This window comes from Helicoverpa armigera, chromosome 22, assembly GCF_030705265.1.
Source record: "Helicoverpa armigera isolate CAAS_96S chromosome 22, ASM3070526v1, whole genome shotgun sequence".
Taxonomy (NCBI): Eukaryota; Metazoa; Arthropoda; class Insecta; order Lepidoptera; family Noctuidae; genus Helicoverpa; species Helicoverpa armigera.
The window spans coordinates 8099468-8113169 of record NC_087141.1 but is presented as its reverse complement, the minus strand read 5'-3'; the positions used below and the strand labels follow the sequence as shown (position 1 = coordinate 8113169).

At 34.8% G+C, this 13702-nt stretch overlaps 1 protein-coding gene across 1 annotated transcript; it reads right to left on the bottom strand.

Annotated features, from left to right (window-relative positions):
• Positions 1 to 885: 885 nt before the first annotated feature.
• On the bottom strand, positions 886 to 7404 carry LOC110381069 (alpha-tocopherol transfer protein-like). The gene is made up of 7 exons (XM_064040314.1): positions 7286 to 7404; positions 5814 to 6050; positions 3418 to 3577; positions 2745 to 2865; positions 2241 to 2375; positions 1533 to 1746; positions 886 to 1054 (listed from the first exon to the last, which is right to left on the bottom strand). Exons 1-7 carry the CDS (start codon positions 7335 to 7337, stop codon positions 900 to 902), a joined length of 1074 nt encoding a protein of 357 aa, XP_063896384.1. The 5' UTR covers positions 7338 to 7404; the 3' UTR covers positions 886 to 899.
• Between the last annotated feature and the right edge of the window lie 6298 nt (positions 7405 to 13702).

Below are 13702 nucleotides of genomic sequence, written 5' to 3'. Positions count from 1 at the left end.
GGGAAGGAGCCTGGCTACCAATCGACACGTGTATCTATGACTCAACCACGAACATATCTGCCAAGATTTATTATCACACAATTATTGTTGATTTATAGTATCCTTTGCGTGTTTCGTAAATCACGATATCCTATAGGTCCCGAGTGTTATTTGGCAGTCGTCATGGGTAGAAGCCAGAAAGTCTTGCTACCAGTCTTACCAAGGGGTATTGGGTTACATGGGTAACAGGGTTGAGGAGGTCAGATAGGCAGTTGCTTCTTATAAAGTATTGGTAAACAGCTGAATCCACTTAGACTTGAAACCAGCCATATTTGGGAAAAGGCTGTTGCACATGTCTTCGAGTTATTTTTTTTTTATATTTTACGTGCAAGTTTGACGCCATAATTTTAATATGTTGGGTATCTTCAGAATTACTGGTAATTTTTTGGTATTTAGATTAGAATTTTTGTTATGCTATTGAAGTGATTTAGGAACTCATATATTACATTGGCTTCCTGGAAATCAGCAAAATCTTTTCACATGAATACTGTCAGACCAGCAATAGGCAGTCACTCCTCAAAGCACTGGTTTTCAGCTGTATCCAGATAGACTGGAAGCCGACCACAATATGCTGCGGGTGTTGGCGAAAGAGATACCGCGGCCCTGGTACATAAAAGGCCTATGACGGAACACGACGGTTTTTAGTCAGAAAGAGTCTGACACTCCCTCACCGCTGCTAACCCACAGCGGGAGGGGTCATTTGATGATTTTTGACACACAATATTCTTATAACTTACTCTTTCCTATTGAATCTCTCTGCCGCTCTAAGGTAGAGAAAGGCTAGGAAAATGGTAATTTACCATGTCAAATGATAATCACCTTATTTAAAAATAAAAAAACGGCTCATATTTATATACAATTTAATCTAAAGATAATGTCCTAAAGGTCCCCGGCATCCCCATGTATTGGTCGTTGAATTTGTCGCGCTGTCGCTTCGACTCGTCTGTGCGGGCTTGATGCATCTCCTTCAGGAGTTCCTGGTGAGCTTCTGATGATAAGCACTTGACTAGATTTGCTGGAAGCAGATAAGATATCAATTTATTGAAAGGTGATTGAAAAGATGGAAAATGAACTGTATGTCATAAGTATTATGGGTCAGAATTAGGTAGCAATGAGAAAGTTAACACCAGAATTGTTTGCATTATGATAATTGTCTCCTGATACAAATTATGATTGATATTATTTCATCTTGGCTGCATCAAGGCATGCTACTTGTTAGTCTTTTCTATTGAACCTGGACATCACTATAGACTATTTACTTTGAGTTTTTAGCAATAGCAAGAGAGACCCCGTGCACTGCAAACCTTTTGTTTGATTGAACTCATAAGTCAGTGTGGTGAAGAATGGTACACGGCCAAAAATCTAAACTAAAAATTTTGAATGTTCTAAATAAATCTGTCAACCAACTGTTTATTTTGGCTCTGTCAATAATACTGCAGGGTGCTCTTAAAATAGAACTCAAACTTAATACTTTAAAATCACACCAAACTCACCATGCAAAATCTTGATCGACTGTTCCTTCCCCCCATACTCTTCAGGCAGAATATCCACTGGCAGGAACTCCTTCAATCCTTCTATGGTAGAAGCCACATGGATCCTGCTAGCTATCTTCTCTGAGAAGAACGGCTTCACAATCCTCACGAAGCCATCAATAAACTTGGAACCGGTTAGGAATATTATGCCTTTTATTTTTGTACCGTAGCCTTCCTGTAAAAGTAGAAAAAAATATGAAGTTATGTTATTTTTTGCAGACAGAATAGACAGGTCTTGAGACATGGATGGACACTTTTTGAAGAGAAGAGAAAAGTATTTGGACAAAATTATTACAGCGTTTCTTATAAATAAATAATGACATGCGGTGCCTTGTATATCAATGGCGGTGCCCTTATTTTTTAAGGCTAAATTAAAGTAGTGAATTGTTTGCTTATTAAGCCTAAAAGTTTCAGGGCCTTACTACAAAAACTTTAAACCCTGTTTTACACTTGTCTAATAAAATTTTGGCTGCAAAATGAACCATATGTCAACGTCATAATTTGACATTTTTTTAGACAAGGCATAAACTGACGTTTAAAAGTTTTTGTGGTAAGACGGTCAATGTTTAAAAACAATTGAGAAAGTATTTGAACGTTCCAAACTAAGGAAGACAGTAAAACCTAGACAAGAACATTGAATTTTGTATTGATTTTCCCCATCTAACTTACCGTTATAATAGGTATAAACTGCTGCAAATCAACCAAATTGAGCTTCGATAAAACATCGGCTGCACTGGTGTCGAATATATCTCCAATTAAAGTAAATCCTCTGCAGTAGTCATTTGATTTCAGGTATTCTGCTGTCTGAAACAGTTTAATGAGACTAATGATATATCATTATCGAGTTTTCGAATACAAATCCTATAGGTATACAAATCTATGTGACCACAACCACATGTAATTTTTCAGTGCCTTTTTGTTGTGATTTTTCATATCCTAAAGTCTAGGTATCCTCATGATATTTTCCTTCATCTTTACTCAATCATTGTGTCCAAGATGTCCAAAAAAGCACATACATATAACTTTAAAAAGTTACATTGGTACTTGCATTAACTGGAATTGAACTCGCACCAGTTCTGAGAGACTGGTGCTTTTACCACTAGGCCACCACGATTACCAACCCAAGTAGTAGATTAAAAGAAAAGTATTAATATGTTTCAAAAAAAATCTTACAATCACAAAGAATTTAAACAGTAAATTGTAGTCTGTTTGGCTTATATCAGAGTCCGCTCTAACTTTCACGATGACTACTCTGTGGTATTCTTCTGTTAGTGTTGGTACGAGAGCAAAGTAACTGGAAAAGAAAACAGAGGAGAATGTTGTAAAGCAATCAAGAACATGTAGTGATGTACAAAAGCACTGATCAAGTAGGTATATAAAAATATTGTCAAACGTATTTTCCGTATCTCTCAGAGCCCAGAAACGTAGACAGAAAAAAAATCGGGATTTGCTATTGTGGATTATAATACTAGAAAGAGTCGAATCTACCAAAGTTTACAGCTTTGAAGGCGCCTACACAAAATTTTTAGCAAAATACCACACCGCACATTGCCTCCAGCACTGCTTACGCGCAACTATGTTTATCTACATAACCGAGAAAAGAAAGATGACGGGAGAAGCCATAAGGAAGATATAGGTATCTTGTAGGTCAGGTAACATACGGTAGGCGTGACTAGAACTAGGTAACAAGGCGTTCTGGATCCTTGTCAAATCAAAACTAATCGGTAAAAATTGGTTTTCGTTGACTGGCGATTTTATTATTCAAGACTGTTTCCAAAGAACTCTTAAACTTTATAATATTAGTTTTGTTATGTATGTAAAGGTTACAAATAGGCAGTAGACTTACCCTCTATCCAACATTCTGGCTATCTCGCTCTCCATGAGATTGGTGGTATCAAAATACTTCGGCATCAATGTTCTAAACGTGCACATTTTGTCTATTTGTTTCTTCGCCCGTTCTAGAGAACCTTTGCTTGTTACTATACATCTTTCTATGTAGGTTTTATCTGGAAATATAAAAATCCTATTTAGTGTTTTATTACAGGACCAGTTTAACCAAGGGGTATCGCGTTGCCCGGGTAACTGGCTTAAGGAGGTCAGATAGGCAGTCGCTTCTTGTAAAGCACTGGTACTCAGCTGAATCCGGTTAGACTGGAAGCCAACCCAAACATTGTTGGGAAATGGCTCGGAGGATGTTGATTACAGGACATATGTCTGCGATCGAAAACAGAAGAAATAAGCGTTTATCATCGCGGTTGCTCAATATAGTTTGGAAATTTTGGACCAAGCCTGCGCCCTATAGGCACGCGTAACGTCGAATACGTCATACGGGCTTAGGATTCATCGCAATGTTTTCCATCACACTTATAGACGATAGGGTAAGTAATATCAATTTTCAAACTCTAGTAAGTAAAACAACATATAGACTGGGTATTGGGCCCTTAGTTAGTGATAGAAATATAATGCACGGAAAAAGACATACCATAATTTTGAAAAGCTTCATTGACAATTAACAGAATCGAAACCCAGAGCGCAGGACGCAAGGCAGTATGCTAGTAGGTACTTAGATTGTATAATTTCAAGCAGAAAAGAGAAAGGCTCTGTGTTCTAACGTGTCCACATAATAATGACAAGAGATCGTAATATAATAAGATAATATAATTGTTTTTTTTTTTTACTTAAGACACTTGGTAACAACATGAAGTACAGGCATATTTAATTATGTAGGTAACTAACTTCATAATACTTTTGCAAGCCTTGAAAAACAAGTTTTTTTTTACGTAAACTAAGTAATAACACGTTGTGACACGTAAATTGTAGTTTTGTACAAAAAACTGTTTGTAATGTTAGACACAACTTAGGGTTCTGTAGACATCAATTTTATAATCCATATCTAGCTAGATTGTAGTCTGCCTGTCTGTCAATCTTTTTTTAGTAAATAGATGAGCAGAATTCCATGAAACTTGAATGAAATCTGGACTAATAGTTGAGTTAAATTATGGTTATCTGAACTTCAACAATGATTTAGTAAATATATATATTTTTTTTGTTTTTAAGGTTTCGAAAGTCGTGAATCGATTTGAAAAATGTTTTCACTGTTGAGCAGCTATACTCTTCACGAGTAAGATAGGCTACATTTTATCCCTACACGGGCAGTACCCACAGGGCGCGGATGAAACCGCGCGAAAATGGCTAGTAAACCATATACTAGAAACAGTATGAAACGTGGAAAAACCTATAGGTAATGAAATAACTACTTGATAATTATCTTAACCACATACTAATTATCTTAAGCATAAACTACATAAACGTTTAAAAAGAACACGCTGAAGGCAAGTTTTGAGGAAAAAGTCAAAGTATAACAATTAGCTGACCCCTAACATCGTAAATGACATCTCAGAGAATGAAATAGCCATATAATTATGTTTTAGAATCACGCATGGTCAAAGAAATAATATGGCTTTATTCTTTTCATGCACTCCTATATGCCAACCTGAAGAGATTTGCGTATTAGATTGTCATGAAGGTATTCCTCAACCCCCCCATTTTAATTACTTCCAACAACAGGTCAATCAATACAATAAAACTAAAGCAAATTGCAAGTTTAATCACCCAACAAGCTAGTGTCATATTTTTGTCAAATCCGCCTGAAAGTCGCTTGTATGGAATTTTATCTATGACTGCTACTGTTTAACAGTCGCAGACTTATGTACAATACCCAGCTTTATGTACCTTTAAAGGCACGTGAATACTTTATGACAGTTTTGAACCACCAGGTGCCCGATTCTGCTAAGTTAATAATGTCAAAATCGAATAGAAATTGATCATATGATCGCAATAGCAGTTTTAACCATATTGGGCATTCTGCTACTAACCAATCGTATTCCAACGACATTCGATTGGTTTGCGATTGGTCTGCTGTTTTGGTGATTTTGGTCTATTCGGTAGTTTGCTCTACAATAATATTGCAATCGTAAATCATTTGCAGACAAAATGATTCATTATTGTATGACAGAAAAGTATTTCCCGACTCAATCGTAATCGAGTTGTGATTGGATCTCAGTCAAACGTGAATCGTATGTCGCTTAAGTAAACTTAGGAGAATCGGGCCCCAGATTTCTGCCCGATACAGGAATCAAATCGAACACCGATCTGCATAAGTTACAGTAAGCCCTGGGTCTCCAAGACCAAACAGCTCAGCTGCTGATATAGAAATAATGATAAAACTGTTAAAATACTCACTATAATCTTTCTTAATTAAATGCTCCTGTGTCTGCAACCATTTATCTATAATAGCTATAGCTTGCTCTCTATTTTGTATATTATCTAGATTATTTTCTTTTCGTATATCGGCCACTACTTGTGGGCCGTACCTGACTAGTTGGCTTTCTGGTTCTATTATATCATCCATGTTTGAAGAAATGGTGGTATTGGTGGTAATCTTTTCAATTTCGCCTTCAGTTTTGTGAAATACTGGTTCTGCAATGAAAATTAGCATTATATTAGAGGAATGATGACTATTGCTGGATATAAGCCGGTTATAAGATTAATTAATTGCCGTAAAAAATGAGTGACTATTCAAAGTAAATTTTCTATTAGAACACATTTTAGGTAAACCATGGAATAAGCAGGTAAGTATTGTAGGTTTAAAGGAATGCGGTGTAAATTATTTCCTTTTTTCTATAGGTAACAAAATGGAGTTCACTGGAGGCTTACAGATTAAGAATTTAAATAAGTAACTCATGTCATTCAAAATACACAAATAATAAAAATGATGTTTTTTTGTCTGCAATTGAATTCAATTATAAAAATGTTTTTTATTTATTATTTTTGTTTTTTATCTGAATCTTTTAACACAGCGAGAAAACTAAATAATGAATTCACTAACCTTAACCAACGTTCTGTCTTATGACCGCTTCATTTGAGACTACATTATACAACGTTTAACCATGTACCACAATGATTATAAGGTAAAACATAAGGTTTGCTACAAACTGAGAGACTTTGAAACTGATTTGATGCAACTTAATGTCGTCTGAAGTAGCAAAAATTACGGCAGTAAAATGTTTATTATATGCTAACTAAAATGTGTAAATACGACTTTATTTTGAGAAAGCAGTTTCAACAAACTCAAAAATAATAACCATTTATATAATGGCATTTTTGCACCCATGTAGATGTCGCCTTAAAACACGTTCATTGTTAGACGGTATACACTACACAGGTACTCCAGCGCAGACTGATTAATGATACGCAACACTGCTAGCTGGACGATTCGCGAACAACAAAGAATATTTTGTGTATCACATTGTATATTCAGAAATAATTTTATGTCTATTTTTATAGATTTGGTGATGGTTTAAAATTAGAGTGATGTTATATTTTTATGCTATACTCATTTTGGAGATTTGGAGAGAGTTTGCATTTCAACATCTATTGTAACAGTTTTATTTTCGGCGACACAAAAGTTGCTCACCGTTGCCCACTTTGTGTGTGCAAATAAACCGAAGTTGCTAACTTTAGTGGGACATAATAACATATATTTTTTTAAAGATTAATTACCTTCATGATAAATTCTTTGGATAACAATTCATAAGTACATTCATAATATACTGAGTAGAGATCTAATTGGCTTCCTTGGCTGTTTGCAAATGATTAAATTCTATATACTTTATTTACTTATATTCAAACTATATTACTTTATTTGTTCTCACCAGGTTTTGTCACATATTTGTCACTAGTTTCTGCCAGCGGTTTCACCCGCATCCCGTGGGAACTACTTCCCGTACCGGGATAAAAGTAAGCCTATAGCCTTCCTTGATAAATGGGCTATCTGAAAGAAATTTTCAAATCGGACCAGTAGTTCCTGAGATTAGCGCGTTCAAACATACAAACAAACAAACAAACAAACTTTTCAGCTTTATAATATAAGTACTTTGTTTTTTTTTTATGAAAGATACCCTGTCAATTTTTGTTTTATTTCGGCTCTTTTAAATTAAATTACCAAAACAATGTCACATCAAAGACATTTAAAAAAATATTTTGCTAAAATTATACGAATTGACGTCAAGAGGTACTAAAATAAAATAATACAGGTAACCAAAATGACTTGTTTGTAAACAACCTTAGATTTCTAAATACTTGACTAAGGTATTATTATTGACGTAAGTAGTAATAAGTACGTGTTATGTGATGTCAAGTTTATATCCATATACAGCTGAAACTATTATTATATGTAACAAGTTATAATTGAAGGTCATCTTTGGGATAACTTATTTCTAGGTATCTATGGGTCTACTATTTCTAGCTAGTGGATTCGCCAGATCCAAAAAAAAACATATAAATCAGTCCAACTTTTTGTTTTTTTTTTTTTAATGTGCAATGTGCAGATTGTGATACATATTTTTCAAATCTGTCAAGTAGTTTGGAGCTTATTCTCGTCAAACAAATAATCAAATCTTCCCTCTTTATTAGGGTTCTGTAGCCAAAATGGCAAAAACGGAACCCTTATAGTTTCGTCATGTCCGTCTGTCCGTCTGTCCGTCTGTCACAGCCGATTTACTCGGAAACTATAAGTGCTACAGTGATGAAATTTGATGGGAATATGTGTTGTATGAACCGCTACAAAAATATGACACTAAATAGTAAAAAAAAGAATTGGGGGTGGGGCCCCCCATACATGTAACTGAGGGATGAAATTTTTTTTTTCGATGTACATACCCGTGTGGGGTATCAATGGAAAGGTCTTTTAAAATGATATAAAGTTTTCTAAAAAACATTTTTCTTAAAGTGAACGGTTTTTGAGATATCAGCTCTCAAAGTCGTAAAAAGTATGTCCCCCCCCTCTATTTTTATAACTACGGGGTATAAAATTCTAAAAAAAATAGAGGTGATGCATGCTAATTAACTCTTTCAACGATTTTTGGTTTGATCAAAGTATCTCTTATAGTTTTTGAGATAGGTTGATTTAACTGTAATTTACGGAACCCTTCGTGCACGAGTCCGACTCGCACTTGGCCGGTTTAATATTATAATAGACTGAAATAAGAAACACTTTAATCGGGACATAGGTAAAACGGCGGCTATAGGTACTAATAGTCGATAATTACACCAGTCTAATTATAAAAAGTACCACAGCACTCAACTAAATCTGGTTAGACTAGAAGCTGACCCCGACATAGTTGGAAAAGGCTACACAGATTGAACCTACTCCAAAAGAGGATTAGCTTCTTTAGACTGACTTTTTTTTAGGACTGGCGGAACTTACACATTTGTTTTTTTTTTGGACATCATCAAAAAATATGATAGTGTTGTATGATGAAGAATGTTAGTTGTGAGATGACGGCAGATTAGACTGGAAGCCGACCCCAACATAGTTGGGAAAAAGGCTCGGAGGATGATGAGATGACGGCAGATAGAAGAGAATGGTAAGAGAAAACATGCTGCGGCGACCCCAAATAAAATTGCGATAAAGGCAGGAGAATAATGATGATGAACATTATCAAAGAAGGTCCTGCTATGAGCAGAGAAAAATAGTGTCAAAATTTTATTGTCTAAAACCAACCTATTTCTACCTATTACCAGGTTGTAACTTAGGAATTATTTAACTGGTTCTTCTATTCAATTCACACTGAAAAATTGAAGTTAATAATTTTCTTCACAAACACTTCACAATTTTACACTACATATTTTATAGAATCCGAATATTTTGTGAAAATATCTGGGTATAATAAATTATTCAATCTCAATTTCACTGATAAAATAGACTTTACAATAAAGATCTTAGACTAGACTAAAACAAGAAGCATTCTTATCAGATCCCCGGTGTTATCTGATAACGGTATGACATCATGATGGGTTCTTCAAGTACCTACCTAAATGTGTACCATTGGATAGAAAATATTTATATCTATTGAAAGTACGCTGTACGATACGTTTTTGGACTGTAGGTACCTACATTTTTTTTCAAAAATACTTCAATCGAAATCATAATAAGCAAAAGGAGGCAAAATGTCACCTAATTTTATAAAATTAAGTACTTCGGTTCAAATTGACACGAAGATTCGCATTTTTTTTTTAAGAATAGAAATCCCAACAGTGTCACTTAGATAGAAAATAAATATTGTTCAACTTGTATCAAATAGTAATTTTAATTTAGTTTCCATTTAATTAATAAAATATAGTCCAAATAAGAATTACGAGTATTTTGCCCTGTTAGCCCATGTCATAGGGCAATGAACTTGAAGTTTTCAAGACGTCAATCAAATAAGTAGATATCTTTGTCTTTAGTTTTTGCTATTTGTAGGTATGTAAAAACAAGTGAAGTAAAGACGGCTATTAATAAACATGATCATGGTATTCCTTTGTTCATAATAAGTATACTTAGAGAGACTGAATTTAATACTTTAATTTTATTTAAATACGAGGTTGGATTTAGTACTTCAATTTTAATATTAATTTTCCTACTATGAAATTGATACATTGACATCACAACTTACCAATATCTTTTAGATCCAAATGTCGAACAAAACCTATCTTATTTCACTTCACAAAGAACAGATGAAACACACAACATTTTGTCTTACAAAAACAATCTCAGTAGTCAGATACAATCGGCCTAGCCACTTGTTTATATTAGCTATCTGCGCCTGTAATATTATCTCGACAAGTGCTCATTATGTTGATTGTTGTTATTACATGTTTCTTCATAAACGTAGTGTTACGATATTAACGGAAACTGTTTGAAGGTTTGAGGTTATTTTGGTTTCTGTATGGGGGTTCTGTAGATTTCAAATAAATATTTTTTATACACTCTGAAGGTATGATAAACTGATGGCCTCTGAGAGCAAATGACAGCATTTGAACATCTTTGGTAGTCGTTAAGGGTAGTCAGTAGCAAGTAAGACGGACAATCAGTCATACCAGGTCAATCAGGATCGCACGGGTAACTGGGTCGCGGAGGTAAGATAGGCAGTCGATCCATGCAAAACATTTGGTTAGACTGGAAGCCGAACCCAAAATAATTGAGAAAAGGCTCATCAGATTAACTGTAGAGTGAGAGGGACTCATGACCAAGTAACAGCCATACACCCGTTAGTCCGTTTTAGACCATTAAAATTCCTGCGTGGTTCATATGGAAAATTAATTTGTGGGTTCTTACTATCATCTATACATCTTAAGAAATGATCAGAAGCCAGAAAATCTGACAACCAGTCTTACTAATGGGTATCGGGTTCCATAGGTAAAGTCATCCATATAAAATTCAACTGCATCTGGTAAGATCGGAAGCCGAGCCCAACATAGGAATAGGCTACACTGATGATGATTGATACCGATGGTACTCTGTACGTTAAAATTGAAAGAATTAGTAACAATGTAATTGCATTATTATCTTGAAATAATCAGTGTCATTATCAGTTTAAGACAAATGAGTTTTCATCATCATTGTCGCCTAGTAATTATGGGTTAATCACAGATGAACCAAGACGTTGGAATTAGCCAAAGTTCTATTTTGAACTTAAAATATTAATATTAGAACCTCTCTCAGACTGACTAGCTTCTGGCTACAAGTAAAGACTGCCAGTAGTTCAAAATAGAACTTTGGCTAATCAAATAATTGAGGGTAATCGGGTGAATAGGTTTATTCGTAAGACCCTTCTTTACCGTTATTGTGTTGTGCATGGCAAGATGTGAATAGACGGTGTTATCCTTTTCAATTAAATTCCATAACGTAATTTGAGACAAACACTTTTCATAGCCTCTGATCTAGCGATGACTAAGCGTAGATACTTTATCTACTTCACTCTCAAATCCTGATTGAATATATCTGTGTCTGCTATCTTCTGACATACATATACATATGTATATAGAGAAAGTCAAAATTGTGGCTCCATTTTTTCTTATCACGACTTGACATTTTTAAAATTAGGAAGTCTTCTTCTCAGTGTCGGTACACTGAGAAGACTGTCTGACTTTTACAGACTAAAATCCACTGCTGCGGGATTGCTCGACACAGCACACAGCTACCGCGGCCTTGGTACATAAAGGGCTTAAAAAGAACATGGTGGGTTTTAGTCAGTAAGAGTCTGACACTGCAGCCACAGCGGGTGGGGTCATTTGATGATTTCCCATAAAAAAAACCCTTACTGCTTGGTCTACTAGAACTACTGGCTAATCGAACGGTGTTATTTATTTAACTTTACGCAAAACGTTTTAGACAGGCGGACTTAATGCCACAGGCATTCTCTCCAGTCAACCTAAGGTGATGCAGAGATAATATGTATCACATGTTCATCAACTGTAGTAACCAGATCATCTGGGCACTTAATTGTTACTTCACAGTGGACTATAATAAACTTGAGACATGTAAACAGTCACGTGCAACCTTGGCTTAAGTTCAAAGTCTATCCAGAGTAGCTGCAATAAATTTCGTCTTGTGCAACCGTTTTAATGTTCTTCTATTATAAAGCTTGGTACCACTATAAATGTCTTCTTTTATGTCCTGTAATTGAGCTTCTTGTATAGATGAAGCCTGTGATATATATATTTTTTATTACTTATTTATCTATCTTTATGATCGTTTTAATTAGCATTCATTGTTTATGTACAAAAAATTGGCTTTTCCTCAGCTGTTCCGAACCGTCTATAGGGAACTACTTAAATACCTACAATCTAGGAATTGCAAAACTTATTAAAGCGCCTTCAACATTTTTAAAGCATTTGTTTTTACACAAATAATATATGTATGTGTTTACGCAAGTTGTAAAATTTCTTAGGCGCATATAAAAACTATTTATGTAATCATCGTCAGTTTGATCAAAAATCATATACGTTTTTTTGGGTGAACCCCCCAATGAGTTTCACTACAGCCTCAAGTATTTCAATTAATATTATTATTCGCTCTCTTTGCTATTAGAATTTTATTCGTTTTCACATGCCGTGCCTCAAGCTTTTTAAAAGCAATAAGCCGCATATGAGGTATTTGCTTCGACTATTTTCCATATCTAGACACACGGCAGTGTGTCCGCCAAGTTCGAGCAAAAAAGGCGACACACCGGCCGTGGGTTATATTACACGAACCATTTCGGGCCAAATTCGACCCCCCTGTAACTCAAAATCTATTTTATTTACGCATATCAAATTTCTAGTATCTGTTGAGACCCCCTCACTTATCTAAAATACAAAATTTCATTAATATACCTATTGTAGGTCTTGAGATATTGACGTCAGAAAATCGCTATTTTTACTATACACTGATTCACTGATTCACTTATTCACTTATTCACTGACTCACTCATCAAAAACCTAGACCACTTCCAATGGTCGTATTGACTTGAAATTTGGCATGGAGGTAGGTCTTTATGTCAAGGTAAAGGGAAAAATCTGAAAATGGCCAAGTGTGAGTCGGTTTCAAAATAATGAAGGTGTTTTATACCCGGTGTAAATTTATACCCCTAAGGAACTAAAACGAACTAAATTTATCTATATTTATATAATATATCTTCGAATGGTACAAAGGTTTGTATTTAGTCAAAGTAAAGTAAAAATCTGAAAACGGCCAAGTGTGAATCACTTTCGAAAATAACGAATGTGTAACTTTGATCCACGAACATAATATATGATAACATGTCATGTCAGTCAGTTGGTAAATCTAGTCATAGTTAATCTAGTTCATTTCTTTGTAAGAAACATAGTGCATATTAAAAAATCTAAAAGATAGTATAAATGAGACATTTCTTTAACTAACTTCATCATAAGAAAAAAATAAAATAAACAACCTTACAAAAATAAATGAAATCCCACCCAAAACAAAAATGTGAAAGACTGCCAAGTTCGATAATATGGGAATGCTTCGCCTATAAAAGAAGTGAGATCTGAATAAGTACCAAGTTCCATACACATACCTCAGTTAAAAATAGTTACTTTTTAATGATGATTACTTGGCAAGTTTTAATAGAAAATTAAATACTTGATTCATTGCGTTTAGTAGGTTTATAACAAGGCGTATGAAAACTTGCCAAGTTACATCATTAAAAAGTAACTATTTTAACTGAGGTATGTGTATGGAACTTGGTACTTATTCAGATCTCACTTCTTTTATAGGCGAAGCATTCCCATATTATCGAACTTGG

What these genes read in the sequence shown, in the direction of transcription:
- LOC110381069 (XM_064040314.1), bottom strand. Translation starts at nt 7,337, where the DNA reads ATGCGGGTGAAACCGCTGGCAGAAACTAGTGACAAATATGTGACAAAA. An exon ending in CAAATATGTGACAAAACCTG is followed by an intron (nt 6,051 to 7,285) that starts GTGAGAACAAAT and finishes TTTTCATTGCAG; the next exon opens with AACCAGTATTTCACAAAACT. An exon ending in TGTTTAAATTCTTTGTGATT is followed by an intron (nt 2,376 to 2,744) that starts GTAAGATTTTTT and finishes AAACTGTTTCAG; the next exon opens with ACAGCAGAATACCTGAAATC.